The 22078-nt window shown below is 42.6% G+C and overlaps 1 protein-coding gene across 1 annotated transcript in view; it reads right to left on the bottom strand.

Moving 5' to 3' along the window:
- Positions 1-18201: 18201 nt before the first annotated feature.
- Positions 18202-22078, bottom strand: part of PLA2G4A (phospholipase A2 group IVA) — a 396740-nt gene continuing 392863 nt past the window's right edge. The window contains 1 exon segment of the mRNA XM_073592869.1: positions 18202-18486. Coding sequence (XP_073448970.1) covers positions 18364-18486 — 123 coding nt within the window. The 3' untranslated portion in view covers positions 18202-18363.

A 22078-nucleotide genomic window follows, 5' to 3' on the forward strand; every position in this document is an offset into this window, starting at 1 on the left:
TAATTTCAGATTTAACCAATTGGTTTACATATCAATAGACGATAGTAGCCAAAAATGATTGGGACAAGAATCAAAAATGCTGGGGTCAGAATGATAGTCTTTTCTCTTTGTTAACATTCAATTTGCAACAGTCTTGAGCTCTAAATTGTGTGTGATTGATGACCAAAAAACTAAAACTATGTCCCATTTTCATACACAGGAAAGTCTCAGCCAGGAGGAGGCCGTGGAAAGTCTCAGCCAGGAGGTGGCGGGGGAAAGTGGCAGCCAGGAGGTGGCTGTGCCCAGTAGCCTGACCGAATCCCAGGTTCCTCCCCTCCACCTTCCAACAAAAAGGCCCAGGAAGAGGAGGAATGAGGAGGAGTCAGCACTTGGTTTGATTCGGCAGGCTACTGTGGTCCTCACAAACACCCCTAATGTCCAGGAGGCCTTTGCATGTATGACGGCCAGTAAGATGCAGGAAATGGAGGTGGGCCAATGCCTCATCTGTGAGGAGCTCATATTTCACCACAGCCACAGCCTGGAAGGAAGTGTTGAGAGTGATGGCCTGGGTTCAGTCTGGTCTGGCAAAAGACGCAGGCTGTGGTAAGACCACAGCCTTGGGGCATATATGTCATCTGCTGCTGCTCTCGATCTCTCAGAGTCCTGGACCGTATTGTGCTCCCTGTTAAATGGACTCCTCAGGTTACCAATTTGGCCTGTCAAATAATTGATGTCTGCCCTGGGGTACAAAGGCTTTGCCAATTTCAACAGTTTATCCAGCGTTGCCTCTTTATTTTGTTATGACCCCTAATAAATTTCCTTTTTTTTTTTTTTTTTTTTTACAAATCCTTGGCTATGTGTTTTAGTTCAAAAAGGACAGTTTGTTTGTGAATAGGCAGGTACATTTCAAAAATACAATGTCAAATTAACAAGGGACACCAACACCAACCAACCTGTTTGAGGTTAAAAAATACAATATTATAATGGTGTTGTGGTAACTTGACACACAAAACGACAAAAAATATTATGGAGATCATTTGAAAAAAAAAAAAACAAAATCAGGAGATCTTGATAAAAAAAAGTAGATCACTATAAAAAAAAATTATAAACATTATTATGGAGATCTGGCAAAAAAAAAAAAAAAAAAAAAAAACATTATTCAGGAGATCACGAGAAATAATAAAGAAATCAGTTTGTCAGAATTCTGTGCGAATATCAGCAGCAAAACAACTTCATTATTCTAGCATTATAAAGAAGAAGAGAATGCACTGCATTGAAATATTTCAAAATTTGCAGCGTGACGAATGTGCTACCTCCATTACGAACGCTAGTTTTACCAGACCGAGCGCTTCCATCTTGTACTTGATTCTGAGCATGCGTGGAATTTTGTGCCTCGGACTTGTGTACACACGCTCGGAATTTCTGACAAGTTTTTTGTCGGAAAATTTGAGAACCTGCTCTCAAACAGTTGTTGTCGGAAATTCCGACAGCAAATGTCCGATGGAGCATACACACGGTCGGAATTTCCGACAATACGCTCACATCGAACATTTCCCGTCGGAAAATCCAATCGGGTGTATGGCCCATAATAGTTCACTGTGACAGCTTCTACAGGTTACCAAGACCCTGGAAGGGATGAGCCTGCGGAACATCGGGTGTTTGTTTATTCTGGGAAATTTGAGCCCCGCAGAGCACCCCATAATGCACTGCGAGATCGCAGTGCATTGCTGTATGATGATTGGCCAAAGCATGCACCTGACTTGCATGCTTTGGTAAATCACAGCATGCTCTGCTGAGAGAGCCATAATTGGCCAAAGGCAGGGGGACTAAGTCCACACCTCACACTATACAAGGCTGCTTACATAGCGGCCATGTATATTGTGTGGACGGAAATAGTTTGAGCTAGACTAGATGCGCAGGCTAGTTAGTGGCAGTGTATTTGATTATATATATATATATATATATATATATATATATATATATGTACAGTATAGTATATACATACACTCTGCATTTAGCGTAGACTAGATATTCAGTGTAGACTCTATATTCAGTCAATGCAGGCAGTGTAGTTTATATAACACAGTGTATTGAAGTGGTTAAGGGGAATCCTGCAACAAAAAAACAAAACACGTCGGGTTCCCCCTCAAAATCCATACCAGACCCTTATCCGAACATGCAACCTGGCAGGCTGCAGGAAAGGGGGGGGTGACGACGAAAGAGTGCCCCCCCCTCCTGAACCGTACCAGGCCACGTGCCCCCCCAAAGCACCTTGTCCCCATGGGCCTCATCCCCACAACCCTGGATGGGATGTTGTAGGGGCCTGTGGACGGGGGGCTTATCGGAATCTGGAAGCCCCCATTAACAAGGGGCCCCCAGATCCTGCCCCCCCATGTGAATGGGTAGGGGTACATAGCTCAGAAAGGTGGATTTGGAGCAGTTGCTGCAGCCAGGAGGGAGGTCTGCTCCTGTTTAGGAGCCCAGGCAATAGCATTGAGATGGTACTCCATGTGGGAGAGGTTCCAGGTGAGTGAGCCTTGAGAGCCAGGTGGCTTGGCATTGTCATTTGCTGTATTTCTGCTGGAGAAGAACCTGTGTGGCCAATCCATGAGTGTATGAACTTTAATTTTGTTACGTTTCATAAAAGTGGACTACCACGCCCTAAACCCAAAGTTCCGGTTTGCTGTGAACTCACTGAAAACTGCATCTACCACTGAGCTGGACATCCCCCATATTACACTATTCTGTAAGTAAATGTATTGCGTAACATTGGCACATATATTTAAAAATTCCCTTTCTAACCCTTCAGATGTTTTTGGGCTGCAACAACTGTTTTGCGATCATATAAAAGGTTTTTTGATCTGGACATGTTGCACTTCAAAAAAATTATGATGTGAAGAAAGAAGATTCATCTTTTTAAGATTTCATATTCCATAGAAATTCACAATGTTGTTGGTTGTTGTTTACATCAGTGTAAAAAAAAAAATTCAAGTTTTGTGTATGTCCAATCAAGTAGTTAGATACTATGACTCCATGGAAATTAATTTACTAAAGACAAATAGACTGTTTGCTCTTATACAAGGAAAAAAAAACTTAATTTTGCTTGCACACAATTGGATGATGGAAATCAGCAAAGCTTAACCTCATTTCCTGACGGCTTTATGGCACCACACACTGGGTTGTGACTCCGCCCCCACAACCTGACAGGATTGGTCTAGCTATAAAAGTTGAAGAGAGATGACCCCCCCATTCTCTTTTTTATCCTCACCTGACAAGATGGATGGACATCGCAGAGCCTCTTGCCGTATAACCCCAGCAGGTTCAAGCCTCTCCTGTTTGGAAGTCCCTCCTGTACAGTCTCTAAAGGAGCTTCTATGGAGGGAACCCCACTCTAGTGGTCTCAGGGGCAGCAACATGGATCATCTGGCACATAGTAAGCTTTAAAGAAGCTTCAAGTATGGCAGTGGTCTCCACTTTTCGTTTTCTTTTTTCTCTTACAGTCATTTCACCCCTTTTATTATTTTTATTCTTCCTATGTTCCTCTTCTGGAACCTGTAGTCCCACAGCGCTTAGGGTATGCATCATGGCCACCGCGCGTCTCGTCCCGCATTGCGCATGCGCGGTTGACAGAGATGGGGACGTTCTAACCCTTTTTCCAGCTTCCAAGTGTCATTTTTGCCGCGACGGCGGCGGTCTATTTAAAAAAGGACTCTGGCTTTAAAGAAATCAAGTTTTGGTGTTCTGCTCGCTTTTTCAGCTAACTTCTTTTGCCATCCTTGATCAATATTTCCCCTGGGACCTGGTAAGTGCTCTAAAATCCTCCTTTACTCATCATTACAGGGGCTTTCCTTATTTTAAAAAAAAAAAAAAAAAAAAATGAAAATTTTTTTTTGTCTATGAATATATATATATATGTATATATTTGTCTACCTCTTTAACCCCTTCCAGACTTCTTCTGTTCCTGCCTGCCCTCTTCCCCTCTGCTCATGGAGACCACTGCCCAAGCAGACCACCCACAGACGATAAGGTAAGGGGCTGTCCGCATTTAATGGTAAGTATTGAAGAGAGAGAAAAAAGAGCGCATATCTTCTGACAAGACTCCTTCTAACAGCCCTTCCAGGTCTAAATCAAGACACAAGGAGAGGTCAAGCCATACCTCAAGCAGAAGATACCGCAGAAGCCGATCGCGCGCCTCATCTCGTCACAGGCACTCACGTCGTAGCCATTCTCGTCATGGTAACTCACGCCACAGTCATTCTCGACGTAGCCGATCACGTCATAGAAGATCACCTTCATCACGTCATGAACAAACCCAGCACACCTGTCCCGCAGCTAATTGCTGCTGGGTATGTGGCGCCACCGCTTTGCCAAATAAATTAGCATGTCGCACGTGCTTCAATGAAGCTATGAAGGAAAGAGAATTGGACGTCAGAGAAGTAACTGACCTAATTCGGGAATCAGTCAGAGAATCCATAATGGAGTCAACTGCACCCCTGCCGGGCAGGTCAGACCCAGGTACTTCCATGGCTCCTCCTCACTCAGCAATCGAGGTAGGGACAGAACCAGAATCCCCTTCAGAGAACGAAGATCCAGAAGTGCCAACAGGTTTTGACTTCACCCTGGTCGATCCTTCTGCAAAATCTGTCAAAGAGGCCATAGGTTGGGAAGAATCTGAAGAAGCACCTCAGAAGACGCGGAAATATTTTCCAAACCTGAAGAGGGATCCAGAAACCTTCCCTTTCATTGAGGAGTTGAATGATTTAATCAAGGATGAATGGGAAAGATCCGACAAGAGGCCTAACCTAAACAATAGACTTGCAAAAATGTATCCTTTAAAAGAACCTAAAGTCAACCCCTTAATTAATGCCCCGGTTGTGGATGCCTCCTTGATGCACCTGGCAAGACATGTCATCCTACCCATCGAAGACGCTGTCTCCTTCCGTGATGTTCTGGATCGGAAGATTGACCTAAAACTTAAAAAAGCCTACTCCACAGCAGGGGGCGCTTGTAGACCAACAGTCACCACAGCAGCAGTTGGTAGAGCCATCTCGGGCTGGACTGTCAATATTGAGAAATCTCTCCAGGGGGAAGTAGACTTGGAGAAAGTAATTATGTCCCTACAGGAACTTAAATTAGCAGGCGATTTTATCGCGGAAGCCTCCGTGGACATTATTAGGTGCTCGGCCCGGGCAATGTTAGCCTCAGTTATGGCAAGAAGAGCTCTGTGGCTAAAACCCTGGGTAGCCAACGCAGCATCGAAAACAATTTGGTGCAAAATTCCCTATGATGGTTCCAATCTCTTCGGCTCCAAATTAGATACTGCAATTTCTAAGGTGACGCGGGGAAAATCGGGCCTCATTCCCTCTGACAGGAGACCCAAGAGGTCCTGCTTACAAAGGTAACCTTCCCGAAAGGTACAGAGAAGCAAAAGCCTACAGACCAGGCAAAGAGTTTAAGAGGAACTGGAGGAACACACAGTCATCCTTCCTGAGGATGCGAAAAACCAAGGCCACCCCCTCTAACGAGCAGCAGAAGTCCTTTTGAAGGTACAATCCTCCAAGGGTGGGCGCCAGACTCAAGAGATTCACACAAATATGGTCAGAAAACATCAGGGACCTTTGGACCATTTCTACGATCAAGTTCGGTCACAGGTGGAGATTCCTGAACAAGATCTCCAGGAACCACTTTCTGCCAACCAAACGCCCATCTTCTCCAGCCAAGAGAAGGATCCTTCTGAAATACATAATGGAATTAAAACAAAAGGAGGCAATTTTGGAGGTTCCGCTATGTCAAAGAGGCAGAGGATTCTACTCACCTCTGTTTTTGGTAAAAAAGAAAACGGGGGATTTACGGCCAGTGCTGGACTTAAAGAGACTAAACAAAAACATCAAGTTAGAATCCTTCAAGATGGAAAGCCTATAGTCCATACTATTAGCGGTGAATCTAGAAGATTGGATGCTGTCCGTAGACTTATCAGACGCCTATCTTCACATCCCAATACATCCTGCCTTTCAAAGATTTCTCCGCTTTTCAATCAACCAACATCACCTCCAGTTCCAATGCCTACCCTTCGGCATCTCATCAGCTCCCAGGACCTTCACCAAAGTTCTTCTGCCTCTCATCGCATACCTCAGAGAGAGAGGTCTAAGAGTACATCATTATCTGGATGATATACTTCTTCTAGCAGAAAGTCGCCAGGTCTTGATACAACACCGAGAGATCTTACTATCAACTCTGTAAGTTTTCGGTTGGCTAGTGAACTGGCAGAAAAGCAAGCTTCAGCCCACTCAGAAGATGTTTTTTCTAGGTGCAAACTAGACACCATCCAGAACAGAGTACAGCTTCCTCAGGAGAAAATCATGCCCCTGATCCAGAAAATTCAGAGTCTAATCTCAGTTACACACTTACCAGCCAGAGTATGTATGAGTGTCCTGGGTTCCATGTCTGCAACTCTGCCCATGATCCAGTGGTCCCAATGGCACACAAGAATCTTACAGAATTCCTTTCTGAGGCAGTGGAATGGAGTATCAATGCTTCAGAAAATCTACATACACAGGTATGTGAAGCAATCAATGTGGTGGTGGACATGATCCAGCAATCTCAAGAGATACAAACCTATAGTTCCTCCACAGCCAGAGGTGGTCACTTCGGATGCCAGCCAGAAGGGATGGGGAGCTCATTACCAAAATCTAGCAGCCCAAGGGCAGTGGAAGTTTCAAGCCCATGGGGTAGTGTCCAATGTACTAGAACTCAGAGCGGCTTTTCAGGCACTTCTGGCCTTCACTCCATACCTGGCGGGGAAAAACGTTGTGATCCAAATGGACAACAGAGTCGCTGTATCATATATTCAGAGGCAAGGGGGTACGAGGAGTCGCACATTAATGCAGGAGGTACGCCCTATCATGGAGTGGGCACAAGTTCACCTAATAGACCTGAAAGCGGTATATGTCCCAGCAGCTCAGAACATGCTAGCCGACTATTTGAGCAGGGAACTTCTCTCAAACGAGTGGTCATTGAGCCAACAGGCCTTTTCCCTTCTTTCGAGAACTTGGGGAATACCAGAGATCGACCTAGCAGCTACTCCTGTAAACACCAAATGTCGGAGATTCCTGTCAAGAGCAGCCTTCCCATCGGCCGAGGGAACGGATTGTCTGACCCATCCGTGGAATTTCAAGCTGGGTTACATTTTTCCACCAGTACCCTTAATCGCGAGGTTCCTATCCAGGCTCCGGAAATCATCGGCCACAGTAATAGCTATAATTCCTTTTTGGCCGAGGAGGCCTTGGTTCACAACCCTACTACAACTCAGCCTGCAGACCTCCAAAAAAACCCACATTTCCGGCATGGAATCTCTCTACAGTACTTGATGCATTATCAAAACCTCCTTTTTTACCGGTTGAGTAAATTTCACTTTGGAACCGGACTTTGAAGGTAACCTTCCTTATCGCCATTACATCTGCGAGAAGAGTTTCAGAACTTAAGGCACTACTGATAACAGAACCATACCTAGTCCTCTATCCCGATAGAGTGGTATTGAGACCCTCGGAACATTTCACTCCCAAGGTATCATCTTCTTTTCATTATAATCAGGATATCAACCTTCCATCCTTTACTAACGACCAGGGCGAACCTCATGCATTGGATGTAAAAGCTATCATTACCAGCTATTTGAAAGCTACAGCTTCTTTCAGAAAGTCGGATACTCTTCTCATAATCCCTCACGGTCCTAGGAAGGGTCATCCAGCAACTTCCCGAACAAGCACATCCTGGCTGGTCAACACCATAAAAAAGGCATACTCGTCTCAGCAGCTAGCTATCCCGGAAGGCATCAGGGCACACTCAACCAGGGCAGTGGCAACTTCATGGGCAGCATACTGCAGGGTTTCACCGGAAACAATCTGTAAAGCAGCAACCTGGTCATCAAGACATACATTTACTTCTCACTACAAAATTGACTCTGCGCAACTAACAGCAGCAGACTTTGGCAGATCCATTATTAGAGCCAATTCCACAGCTCTTTAGAACAATGAAACTTACATTTTTTGCACCCTCCTGACTGGCGAGTTATTTCCCAGTGTGTGCTGCCATGAAGGCGTCAGGAAAACGGAAAATTGTATACTCACCTTTCCGTAATTTTCCTTTCCTGACGCATCTTCATGGCAGCACACAAATTCCCACCCTGTTCTTTGATGATATATACAGAGAATGGTGGGGGTCATCTCTCTTCAACTTTTATAGCTAGACCAATCCTGTCAGGTTGTGGGGGCGGAGTCACAACCCAGTGTGTGCTGCCATGAAGATGCGTCAGAAAGGAAAATTACGGAAAGGTGAGTATACAATTTTCCATTTTATTAAGCTAAGGGAAAATCCTGTTACAAAGTGAACGGTCTATTTTCCTTTAGTAATTCAATCCCCAAGTGTGCCTATGAAGTTACATGCAAAACTTGCACAGTTGATGGAAATAGTCTGAGATACATTGTTTTTTTCAACAAAGATATAGCATGGACAGATACTTTCCTCTCTTATTGACACACTGGGGTTTATTTACTATAGCACAAATTTGTGAATAAATGGTCGCAAAATGGCTAAAAAAAATTCGGTATAGCGCCCTGGAAAAAATCAGTAGTCGCGATTGAAACATGGGAATTGCACATGGAAATAATGTTTAGAGCAGGGATCCTCAAACTACGACCCTCCAGCTGTTGCGGAACTACACATCCCATGAGGCATTGTAAAACTCTGACATTCACAGACATGACTAGGCATGATGGGAATTGTAGTTCCTGAACAACTGGAGGGCCATAGTTTGAAGACCCCTGGTTTACAGCATGATATGATAGCCTAAATGGTTCTTAAATATGTGGTATATGGTTTAAAGATAATCTGCTTTTAAACTGCTGACGAGCGAGCGCCCCCCCCCCCCCCCCGAACCGTACCAGGCCACATGCCCTCAACATGGGGGGTGGGTGCTTAGGGGCAGGTAGGGGCTCTGTGCCCCTCACCCCAAAGCACCTTGTCCCCACGTTGATGGGGACAAGGGCCTCTTCCCAACAACCCTGGGCTGTGGTTGTCCGCGTCTGCAGATGGGGGTGCTTATCAGAATCTGGAAACCCCCTTTGTACATAGTTCCTCTACCCATTCACCAAAAAAGGGTCAAAATCTAAAAACCACAAGAGACCGTTTGACAAATTTTTTATTAAAAAAGGAAGGAAAAAAAAAAAAAGTGTGCCGCGATGTACATTCACCGTCCATCAAGCCGTCCGCCTCGATGGGAGGCCTCCCACCGACTGTCTCTTCACTTTTAAAGCTGTTATATAGGCAAGGGAGGGGCCATCCAGTTACGCCCCACCCTTGCCTATATAACAGCTGTCAAAGCGAAAAGACAGAAGGCCTCCCATCGAGGTAGAGCTTTGTTCGTTTTTTTTTTTCTATTTTTCGAGTCCGTTGGGAGTCTTGATGGATGTACATCGCAGGACACTTTTTTCTTTTTTAATAATTTATTTTTTAATAAAAGAACTGTCAAAAACGCTCTCTTGTGGTTTTTACATTTTGATACTTTTTTGGTGAATGCTCGCCCACCCCCATCCTGCCCTGCCAGGCTGCATGCTCGAAAAAGGGTTTGATATGGATTTTGGTGGAGACCCCATGCCAATGTTTTTTAAAATTTTGGCGGGGAGTTCCCCTAAAATCCATACCAGACCCGAAGAGCCTGGTATGGACTGGGGGGGGGGGGACCCTATGGTTTTTTTACATTTTTTTATCTATATTACCAGGAGCTGGCAAAATATTACAGCCACGAGAAAGTTTAAATGACATTTTTTGCTTTAGAAATTGCTGCGGCAAGTTCTATAACTTGCACAGGTGCGATAATTTACAGGCAGTAAATGATATGCATCTTAAATCTTTTTTTTGGTGGTTAAACAGATTCTGCACCTTTAACCACTTGCCACCCGCCATATAGCAGAATGACAGTGGCAAAGGGGTTGTGATATCCTGACGTGCCCAAGATAACACAGCCAGCATGTGCCGCAGATCGGAGGTGCAGTGTGTCAGTTTGACACACCGCACCTCCGATCGTGGTATGAAGCCTCTGACAGAAGCTTCTTACCATGTGATCAGCTGTGACCAATCACAGCTGATCATCGCGTGAACCAGGAAGGGCCGGTAAATGGCTTTCCTCTGTTCACACTGACAGGGAGAGCCGATCGGCAGCTCTCCCTGTCAGGGGGGGTCTGTCCCGATAATCAGCACATTGATTATCAGCGCAGCCCCCATCAAAAGGTGCCCATCAGCTGCTAATGAGTGTAGAACACCTGCCAGCCTGTCCCCATCATAAACGCCTGTACGTAACAAGCTGATCAGTGCCCAAAAAAGTGCCAATCAGTTCCCCATCAGTAATGCCTGTCAGTAGCTCCTCACCAGTGCTGCCTATCCAGTGCCACCTAACAGTGCCCATCAGTGCTACCTATCTTTTTTTTTAATTGTCAGTCTTTTTTCGTTTATAGCACAAAAATGTAAAACCGCAGAGGTGATCAAATACCACCAAAAGAAAGCTCTATTTGTGGGAAGAAAATGATAAAAATGTTGTTTGGGTACAGTGGTGCATGACCGTGCAATTTTCATTCAAAGTGCGACAGCGCTGAAAGGTAAAAATTGTCCTGTGCAGGAAGGGGGGAAAGTGCCTGGTATGGAAGTGGTTAAAGCATGTTACATAGCACAGTGCTGTGTCATTTGGCACCCTGTAACACCTGCAATACCTGGCTATACCCTCCCCTCTGCAAACAGACCACGATAATCATGGCTGCGGAGCCCCTGACATCGTGGTCTGTTTGCGTGCTTCTGTCATTCGCAGCCTGCTCTCCTGTGTCTGTCTCCTCTGTCCCCACCTCTCCCCTCTCTGCCTGTCATGTATTTACAGTGCCGCCCCATCCCCCTCATGCTGCAGGAAAAACATATATAGTGGTATACTATCGGTTCTGTATCTTAATACAGTGCCCCACTGTCTGTGTTTTGTTAAAAAAAACCTCCTTCACCGTATCTCGCGGCGACTCCCAGCAATCACGTGGCCCGCCCTGTCTCCTCTCTCCTCGTGTCCCGCTGACGTCAGTGGGGAAATCTCGGCCCCACCCGCTGGGTCTGCAAGACGGGCAGAGAGGAGACACAGCCGGTTACATGAGCGCCGGAAGCCGCCGTGAAGGAGGTATTTTTTAAATAAAACACAGAGACACGGGGGCACTGTATTAAGATACAGAACAGATTATGTAAATTTGTTAAAGTGGGTTAACACCCACTTTAAATGTTCAATACATGTAACTTTACAGAATAGCAGACATTACTCTGTAATACGCATTCATAACTGCATTCATTAGCAAAAGAAGAAAGCTAACTAGGGCTATGAATTGGAATATACATAAATAGATGCATACGAGGTAGAGCACATCTCACATAAAAATGTTTTATTCACATTCATGTGATCATGACTGCAGTGCAGTTCCATTTAATAAACTCGGTAGCAATTGGCACTAGCAAATTCACAGATATGCCAAAAGGCATGTTCACAGGTATTAGCGTGATTTTTCATTCCCATGTTTGCCTAGTTGAAGTGTTAATTGGCTTAACTGCTTGCCGCCCGCTCATCGTTAAATGACGGTGGGGCGGTGCGGCTCTTGTTCTGGGACGCATCTTCATATGACGGCGTCCCAGAACGGGCACACATCGCGGCCGCGCCGTGTTGCTAGGACACGGGGCGACTCTGATCTCCAATCACAGCCAGTCACATGTAAACAAGGAAGTGCCGGTAATCGGCTCTCCTCGCCTCACACTAACAGAGTGTGAGGAGAGGAGAGCCGATCAGTGGCATCTCCTCACAGGGAACATCTAGGAATGTAATCAGGGCACTGATCATCAGTGCCCTGATTACAACTGATTACAATAGTGCAACACAGTGTCACCAATCAGTGCCCACCATTGCCAGCTATCAGTGCCCACCAGTGGCAGCAATCAGTGCCCACCACTGCCCACAAGTGCCACCAATCAGTGCCCATTAGCGATGCCAGTCAGTGCCACCTATCAGTGCTGCCCATCAATGCCCATCAGTACCGCCTATCAGTGCCCACCAGTGCCACCTATCAGTGCCCACCAGTGCCGCCTATCAGTGCTACATAACAGTGCGTTATATTAGTGCCTCCTCATCAGTGCCACCTAATCAGTGCCACCTCATCAATGCCCACTAGTTCAGCCTATCAGTGCCCATCAGTGTCGCCTCATCACCGCACATCAGTTAAGGCGAAAAATTACTTAGTTACAAAATTTACTGACAGAAAAAAAAGTAAAAAACATTTTTTTTCAAAATTTTAGGTCTTTTTTTGTAAAAAATAAAAAACCCAGCAGTGAATAAATACCACCAAAAGAAAGCTCTATTTGTGTGAAGAAAAGGAAAAAAAAATTTTGGGGTACAGCATAGCACGACCGCGCAATTGTCATTCAAAGTGCGACAGCTCTGAAAGCTAAAAAATGGCTTGGGCAGGAAGGGGGTGTAAGTGCCTGATAGGCAAGTGGTTAATTGGGCAGAACTAAGTGCACAGTGACCATTACTTCCCATTTTTCTTCGTAAATGAACCTGTGTCTACAATAATAAGCTGAAAACTTTTGACACCTCTCTTTCTAGAACTAATCGCCAGTTACACAATTACAGTATCTCACAAAAGTGAGTACACCTCTCACATTTTTGTAAATATTTTATTATATATCTTTTCATGCGACAACACAGAAGAAATTACACGTTGCTACAATGTAAAGTAGTGAGTGCACAGCTTGTATAACAGTGTAAATTTGCTGTCCCCTTAAAATAACTCAGCACACATCCATTGATGTCTAAACCGCTGGCAACAAAAGTGAGTACACCCCTAAGTGAAAATGTCCAAACTGGGCCTAAATAGCCATTTTCCGTCCCCGGTGTCCTGTGACTCGTTAGTGTTACAAGGTCTCAGGTGTGAATGGGGAGCAGGTGTGTTAAATCCTCTCTGAGGATCTGAAAAAAAAAAATGTTGCTCTACATAAAGATGGCCTGGGTTATAAGAAGATTGCCAAGACCCTGAAACTGAGCTGCAGCATGGTGGCCAAGACAATACAGCAGTTTAACAGGACAGGTTGCACTCAGAACAGGCCTCGCCATGATGGACCAAAGAGGTTGAGTGCACATGCTCAGCGTCATATCCAGAGGTTGTCTTTGAGCAATAGACGTATGAGTGCTGCCAGCATTGTTGCAGAGGTTGAAGGGGTGGGGGGGTCAGCCTGTCAGTGCTCAGATCATACCCGCACACTGCATCAAATTGGTCTGCATGGCTGTCGTACCAAAAGGAAGCCTCTTCTATAGATGATGCACAAGAAAGCCCGCAAACAATTTTCTGATGACAAGCAGACTAAGGACATGGATTACTAGAACCATGTCCTGTGTTCTGATGAGACCAATATAAAATTATTTGGTTCAGATGGTGTCAAGCGTGTGTGGCGGCAAACAGGTGAGGAGTACAAAGACATGTGTGTCTTGTGGTGGGAGTGTTATGGTCTGGGGCTGCATGAGTGCTGCCGGCACTGGGGAGCTATAGTTCATTGAGGGAACTATGAATGCCAACATGTACTGTGACATACTGAAGCAGAGCATGATCTCCTCCCTTCTGAGACTGTACCGCAGGGCAGTATTCCAACATGATAAAGGTCCCAAACACACCTCCAAGATGACCACTACCTTGCTAAAGAAGCTGAAGGTAAAAGGTGACGGACTGGCCAAGCATGTCCCCAGACCTAAACCCTATTGAGCATCTGTGGGGCATCCTCAAACAGAAGGTGGAGGAGTGCAAGGTCTCTAACATCCACCAGCTCTGTGATGTCGTCATGGAGGAGTGGAAGAGGGCTCCAGTGGCAACCTGTAAAGCTCTGGTGAACGCCATGCCCAAGAGAGTTAAGGCAATGCTGGAAAAAAATGGTGGCCACACAAAATATTGACACTTTGGACATTTTCACTTAGGGGTGTACTCACTTTTGTTGCCAGCGGTTTAGACATTAATGGCTGTGTGTTGAGTTATTTTGAGGGGACAGCAAATTTACACTGTTATTCAAGCTGTACACTCACTACTTTACATTGTAGCAAAGTGTCAGTTCTTCAGTGTTGTCACATGAAAAGTTATGATGAAATATTTTTAAAAATGTGAGGGATGTACTCACTTTTGTGAGATACTGTATGTGTGTACATCATCTGATAAGCATAGGTTTTTCAGGCCGTGTCTCCCTTTGTCTATCAGGTGCCCTGGTAGAGAAATCTACTTCACTCAAGTATTCTTGGTTTGACATGATGAACCCCACAGAGCCTGGGCACAGTGGGGAAAAAGCATTTCAAACAAGTTTTTCTGACGAGCAATGGAAACAAGCTTCTGTCTTTGTCCACAAAAGCTCGATCAGTACTAGAGTGCAGGAAATGTCCTACAAATTGCTAACCCAGTCAAAATAAAAATGTGCTACCCACTGTCCTCTGATCTGTGTTGGAGATGTGACCAATCCCATGGCAACATGCTACACATCTAGTGGGACTGCCCTCAACTGGTTCCTTTCTGGAGCACATTACACTTATTACAGAAACAAAAATAATACTCACTCCTGCTTGCTGCATCCTACATATCGCAACTTGCTCCAAGAAACATTACAAACGGTCTCTGACCAGACACCTTTTAAATGCTGCAAAAGACACTGGAAGACAAAACCTACCCCTACATTTACTGACTGGTTTCATATGATAGAAGAAATCAATAACATGGAGGAAATGGTAGACATTGCTAAGGAGTCCACTGAAAAATTTGACAAATTGTGGTCACCTTGGCTGGTGTTCCGCTATTCTGACCACTATACACAATTAGACATGGGCTGAAATTCTAACAGCCTGCTGGTTTCCATCTCTCTATTCCTTCAATGGTTAAACATTGTCCAAATCCTCTCTCACTAAATACTCTGTGGCCCAACTAATCAAGATTTCTAATCAAGGTTCTATAGTTGTAGTGTTTGACTACACTAACCTCAACTTCACCAAGAATCTTCACTGATTCTTCCCATTTGAGTTCTATTTTATAACAGTAATTTAATCTCCTTATGACGGCTGGCAGTCATATGTCATCCTGGGCTTTGTGCGGGGATATCTGAATGATGGCTGCAGCTACAGGCATCATTCAGATATTGGCTTTTTCGGCCGGCGATTCCCTACACCATAAGGATGATCATATCGGCTGGTCAGCCGCTTGATAGTCCTTACTGGCGGCGAGAGGGGACATCCCCCCTTCCCTCGGCCCTCCGGTGCTTCTACCGACTCACCACTGTGATCGGTGAGTCAGAGAACAGATCTGTCGGCCCCGGATGTTTACCATAGAGATTTCCGGTGGAGTCTCTATGATCGTTTGGAGGCCAGGCGTGATGTTATGACGTCACGCCCGGCCTCTGCATTCAAACGGTGCCGCCTCGACTGGGAAGCCGAGATTGTTTTTTTTTTTTTTTTTTTTAATTCCAGGCTTCCCAGCCTAGAGGTGAGATGTGGGGTCTTATTGACTCCATATCTCACTGTAAAGAGGACCGATCATGCCATATTCCTATTACAAGGGATGTTTACATTCCTCAAAATAGGAATAAAAGTGATCAAAAAAATGTTTTTTTTTTTTTTAAAAAAGTGTCAAACTAATAAAATTGAAAGTAAAATTAACAATTAAAAAAAAATTTTTTAAAAGTGCCTCTGTGGTCGCACGCAGAAGCGAACGCATACGCAAGTCCCGCCCACATATGAAAACGGTGTTCAAACCACACGTGAGGTGTAGCTTCGAATGTTACAGCGAGAGAAATAATTCTAGCCTTAGACCTCCTCTGTAACTCAAAATATGTAACCAGTAAAAAATGTGAAAGCGTCGCCTATGGGGATTTTTAAGTACCCAAGTTTGGCGCCATTCCACGAGCGTGCACAATTTTGAAGCATGACATGTTAGGTATCTATTTACTCTGATTAACTTCATCTTTCACATTATGCAAAAAATTTGGCTAACTTTTCTGTTTTTTTTTTTTTTTTTTAAAGCACAAAACTGTTTTTACCAAAAAAAACGCGTTTGAAAAATTGCTGTGCAAATACTGTGCAAGATAAAAAGTTGCAATGACCGCCATTGTATTCTCTTGGGTCTAAAAAAAAATATATAATGTTTGGGGGTTCTATGTAATTTTCTAGCAAAACAATGGTGATTTTTACATGTAGGAAAGAAATGTCAGAATTGGCCTGGTTGGCAAGTGGTTAAGCTCTATCTTTTGTTAAATGAATATCCTTGTGTATGCACTTCTGTTGAAAAGTTAAGGTCCCTGCTCTTTGTGGATCTGTTGAAAATTGTTTTTCCTATGTAATTTCTCATTTTCTTCAATAAAAATGTTATAGCAAAAAAAAAAAAAAAAAAAAGTTAAATGTGTGTTGTTGATTCAATAAGTCTGTCTGTATTTCTTAATACACATTAGATCATCCACTCAAATTTAAAAGTTACTTGCATAAAACAACATTTTATTACACATACATTGATATTTATTGACTCTTTAGTTTAAAAAAATGCATGATTAGATTATACATATATGAGCAAATTATATAAAAACAGATTTTAAAAAGGTACCTCTTGATAGCAAATGTCAATGTTATGCCTTATTTACTTTAAATTATAATGTTATTACAGAGGAGAATACATTTCCTTTTGCTAATAACATTCCAGAAAAATGCTGTGATAGTATTTGATGTAGAATGGTTATATAAACGTAACATTTTATATTAACAATATAGGTCGATAAACAATAAAGTTTAGGGTCAGCTTCAATTAAGATGAAAACACTTTATTTGCTCCTTACCCAAGCTTTTTTCCAAAACAAGGGATACATACAGCATAAGGATAAGAAGCTTTTAATTTTGGCTCCCTTCACCTGGCAGGCATTGAACAGAGCTTTGCTATATGGCATTGAAAAACCCCCATCAAGTTTTTCTGCCATATGAGGATCCTTTATAGAGATTTCCTCCAACTTACTGTCCAGTGACAATAAATTCACCAGAAAGAAATGAGAAGAAATGTTACCAGCATCACAGATGGAGTAAGGGAAGACAAAAGTCCCTAACAGACTTTTTTTTGCGGTTTGTGTTTAAATTTTATTTGTACACTTGGTCACTGTAATGATTATGCTGACATTGGTCAGTTGTTAAAAAAATACAGAAAAATAGCTTTATCATATATAACATCAGTGATTGAAAAAATTTTAAGCAGACAACAGAGATCTGTTAACTGCAGCTTTAAGAACCGAATACCAATTCACATTTTTTAACTAGTGCCAGAAACTAACCAGTGACAAACCAAATACATTATCTGAAGATTGTGATAAAAAAAAGCAAACATAAAAATGAACAGAGCAAAAAAGAAAAAGAAAATATATATAGAATACATTTGGCACATAAAAGATAAAAATCTTGTACAATATTGAATAAGAAGCTTCTGAAGATGCCTAGTAAGAGGGGCGAAATGCATCAAGCAGGGACGAAATAGAGACCTTTATCTGGCGGCTGGAACACACGCCACATCGGCGATCATTTATCACATATATGCCCAAAGGTTTTTAGTGCTTATTACGCTATGAACATCTCTCTCTTCATTGGTATGCCTTATACCACCATGACGGGAATCTTGTAATTGGAGAAGGAAGAAGCTAGATTCATCCACTGGTGCAGGACAAAACCATGTGGTTTTGAATCATATTCCCTTCTAGATTGTAAGCTCTTACGAGCAGGGCCCTCTGATTCCTCCTGTACTGTCTGCCCTCATGTTGTAAAGCACTGCTCAAACAGTTGGCACTAGATAAATCCTGAATAATAATAAAAATAATAATAATAATATTGCTGGTGAGTGGTGACTTAGGCAGGGAGCACGGAGTGTCACCTGAATCTTCACAAGCAGGAATCAACTATATTTGGCACTATAGATGGACTTTTTCAGCCATGATTGCACTATGATGGATTAGAGATTGTCACAGGCACTTTATATATGTTTATTATTTAGCACTTAAGTTTTTATATAAAAGCAGCGCTAAGTTAAATTTTTTTGGATTGTCAACATTAAATATATGACACAGAAAAGTCAGAATATCTTGAAAATTACAAAAATATTCTCTCTTTAATATTGAAATTACTTTTGGTCAAAAAAAAAAAAATCAATATAAAAGCAAATACAAATCTTGACAATTTTGATAAATAATATCTTTTACTTGGCTATACATGCATTACATGTGAAAAGTGTTTTCTCTTAGCATGCTGGTCCATTTCCCTTCACAATTTGCTTCTAGTGTTCAGTCTTGCTGTTTGCTTTTGTTAAAGAATTTCCGTGCATCAACATCACTTAGTGACACCGAACAGCGTGATGGATGCTCCCTTCTGTATTCAATGCTTTCTTGAATTGCCTCCTTTATTACCTACAAAAAAAAAAAAGACAGAACAAACAAATGACCCATGTACATTTTAATTGCAACATTTGGCAAACATTTTTCATTTTAGTTAAATTTAATTCCACAAGTATAGAAGACTGGACTGTTACATTACCCACTGCACAAGATACCCAGAAAAAAAGTTTAAATGTACTGTCTATACTGACTATATGTCAAAATGGGCAAATTACAGAAGCCACAAGCCATAACACAGCATAACACGACACTCTGTGGTCTTCTGGTTGGTATAATTATGAATACCTAGAATGTATATGCTGAAAGTCATATTAAAAGGATTTTTTGGTGACTTAAAATAAAAAAAAAAAGTTATACTTACCTTATATTGCAATCCCTTATTTTCTCATTTGGCAGTCCCCCACTGGCACTCAGCAGTCATTTGATTACTCAGTTCTCAGGCTTAGAGCTGATGTGGGACAGCTGCAGCATCACACCAATGCTGCAGCATACAGGTGAGTATAGATTTTTTTTTTTTATTTGAACCCATGAAAATTATGTCCCTTGTAAATGTATATTTTTTCTTTGCTGGACAGTGGTGTTACTACTACTTTCTCAATGAATGCCCAGGGCCACTGATGAGGCAGTACAACTAGTCCTGTTTTACTGGGCCCAAGCCCCATCAGCTAAACAGGGGGGCCCAGGGTAGCTTTATTGTTAATTTCTGCCTAAATTAACAAAATCAATTTTACTAGACCATACCCTCACTCCTACTTGCTTACCAGGGCTTAAATTACCCTTTCAAATTTTCCTAGGCCCCATCAGGTTAACAGAGGGGCCCAGGAGGTGGAAGCAGAGGACTTTTTTTTTTTTTTTTCAGGGTGTAGGTGGATTTTCAGGGTGTAGGCGGCCCATGTGCACTCTTATTAATTCATAATTTTTTTTGCCTGTTTACTCAAATTGGGAAATAGAAGAAAATGCAATGCAATCAATTAAAATTAACCACTTGCTGACCAGCCGCCGTCATACGGCGGCAGGTCGACACGATCCCACGAACCGTCGTAGCTATACGTCGGCTCGTGGGACCGGGATAGCAGGCACGCGCCCGCTGCACAGCGGGGGGTGATGATGCTTGTGGCTGACGGTCGCGATGACCGCCGGCCAAGAGCGATCGCGAGCACAAGGGACAGAACACAGAAGTGTGTATATAAACACACAAATCCCTGTTTTGTTCTGAGAGCAGTGACAGATCGTGTGTTCCTATTGGCTAGGAACCACGATCCGTCACTTCCTCTAGTCAGTCCACTCCCCCTTCAGTTAGAATCACCTCCCAGGGAACAATTTTTTTCAAAATTGTTGCTCTTTTTTTGTTTATAGCACAAAAAATAAAAACTGCAGAGATGATCAAATACCACCAAAAGAAAGCTCTATTTGTGGGAAAAAAATAAAGTCAATTTTGTTTAGGTACAGCTTCGCACGACCACGCAATTGTTAGTTAAAGCGACTCAGTGCCGAATCGCAAAAAATGGCCAGTCATTCAGCAGCCAAATCTTCCGGGGCTGAAGTGGTTAATTGATGCAAAAGTCTATTTCCAGAGATTCTCATATCAGTGACACATCTTTCATTATCTTCTAATGTTAATCACTAACAAAAGAGACATTGATTATACACATATATGTGGTAATCAATACTGCTGCAAGTAACATACTGCATACACGGTAGCTATGTCTGACTTGCATGAGTAAAATGAAGAAGGGGTAGTAGCAACATTGTTTGTTGGAGCAGTGTTTGCATTGTCAGCTGCCTGTCATTCCTGCCTATAGCTGCAGCCACAGGATCCTATAATAGGGAAAGGAGCAAGTGAATATGTTTGTGTTACAACACCATTGTGCTACTCACACCTTGCCAATGGGATTATTTTAGGAGTTAGTACAAATTAGGTTGGCTGTATTTGTTTATGAAAAAAGGCCCAATTTTTAGGTTAAAAAGAAGGTGATACAATATTGCATCTAAATTAGATGAATTACAATCTTATTTAACCACTTAAGCCCTGGAAGATTTGGCCCCTTAATGACCAGGCCATTTTTTGCGATATGGCACGCTTTGTGTCGCTTTAACTGACAATTGCGCGGTCATGCTACATTGTACAAAAACAAAATTGATGTCCTTTTATTCCCACAAGTAGAGCTTTCTTTTGGTGGTATTTGATCACCTCTGCGATTTTTATTTTTTGCGCTATAAACAAAAAAAGAGAGACAATTTGGAAAAAAAAAAAATTTTTTTACTTTTTGCTATAAATAAATATCCCCATTTAAAAAAAAAAATACAAATATTTTTTTCCTCAGTTTAGGCTGATATGTATTCTACATATTTTTGGTAAAAAAAAAAAAAAAAAAATCGCAATAAGCGTATATTGATTGGTTCGCACAAAAGTTATAGCGTCTACAAAACAGGGGATAGGTTTATGGCATTTTCATTATTATTTATTTTTTTTACTAGCAATGGCAGTGATCTGCAATTTTTATCGGGACTGTGACATTGCGGCGGACAGATTTTTTGGGACCATTGACATTTATACAGCGATCAGAGCTAAAAATAGCCACTGATTACTGTATAAATGTCATTGGCAGGGAAGGGGGTAACACTAGGGGGTGCACAAGGGGTTAAATGTATCCCCCAGGGAGTGTTTCTAACTGTGGGGGGATGGGCAGTGTTAAGCAGTGTTAATTTCATCGACTAAAACATTTTAGTCAACTAAATTAATACTATTTTAGTCGATTAAAACTAAAACAATTGAGATGACTAAAATGGGACTAAAATTAAAATGGCATTTTAGTCAAAAGACTAAGACTAAAACTAAATTGAAATTTGACTTCAAAATTAACACTGGCCTTTAGTGCATGTTCATACCTCAATACCTTAAATAATAACATATGAGATTTTTCACTCCAGCAGTATATAATGAGTTTGTAAATTGTAGAGAAATGTTAACTAATGCATTACAATTTAATTACACCCATTCGATTTCAGATGACTAAAATGAGTTTTAGTCGACTAAAATGTACTGGAGATTTTAGTCGACTAAAAAGTAGGACCTTTTAGTCGACTAAAATGTACTGGAGATTTAGTCGACTAAATATGACTAAAACTAAAACAATTGCAAAAGACTAAAATAGGACTAAAACTAAAATGCCATTTTAGTCCAAAGACTAACACTAAATTGAAATTTGCTGCCAAAATTAACACTGTTTCTAAGCAGTAGGAACAAATGATCAATCTCTGCACCCCTGACATAATGGAGATCTGTCTATTTACATTGACAGACCTCTGTTCTGTCTCTGTGTGGAGCGATCGCGGGTGCCCGGCGGACATCGAGACCGCCGGGCACGTGCATCGGCTCAGTTGCCCCCTAGAGGTCTTAAAGCGGCCGACATACAGCTACAACAGCTCGCCCAGGGGAGCCAACCTCAGCTCTTTAGGCAGACTGGTCCATCCATTGCTCTCTACGGAGCAGCGGCTGACATCCAAACTGATTCTGTCTGCTAAAAAGAAACAGATGGGGATCCGTCCCCCATCCATATGGCAGATCGGATGACAGTTGGATGTAATCGAACAGGCAGTCCGC

This window comes from Aquarana catesbeiana, linkage group LG07, assembly GCF_042186555.1.
Source record: "Aquarana catesbeiana isolate 2022-GZ linkage group LG07, ASM4218655v1, whole genome shotgun sequence".
NCBI lineage: Eukaryota > Metazoa > Chordata > Amphibia > Anura > Ranidae > Aquarana > Aquarana catesbeiana.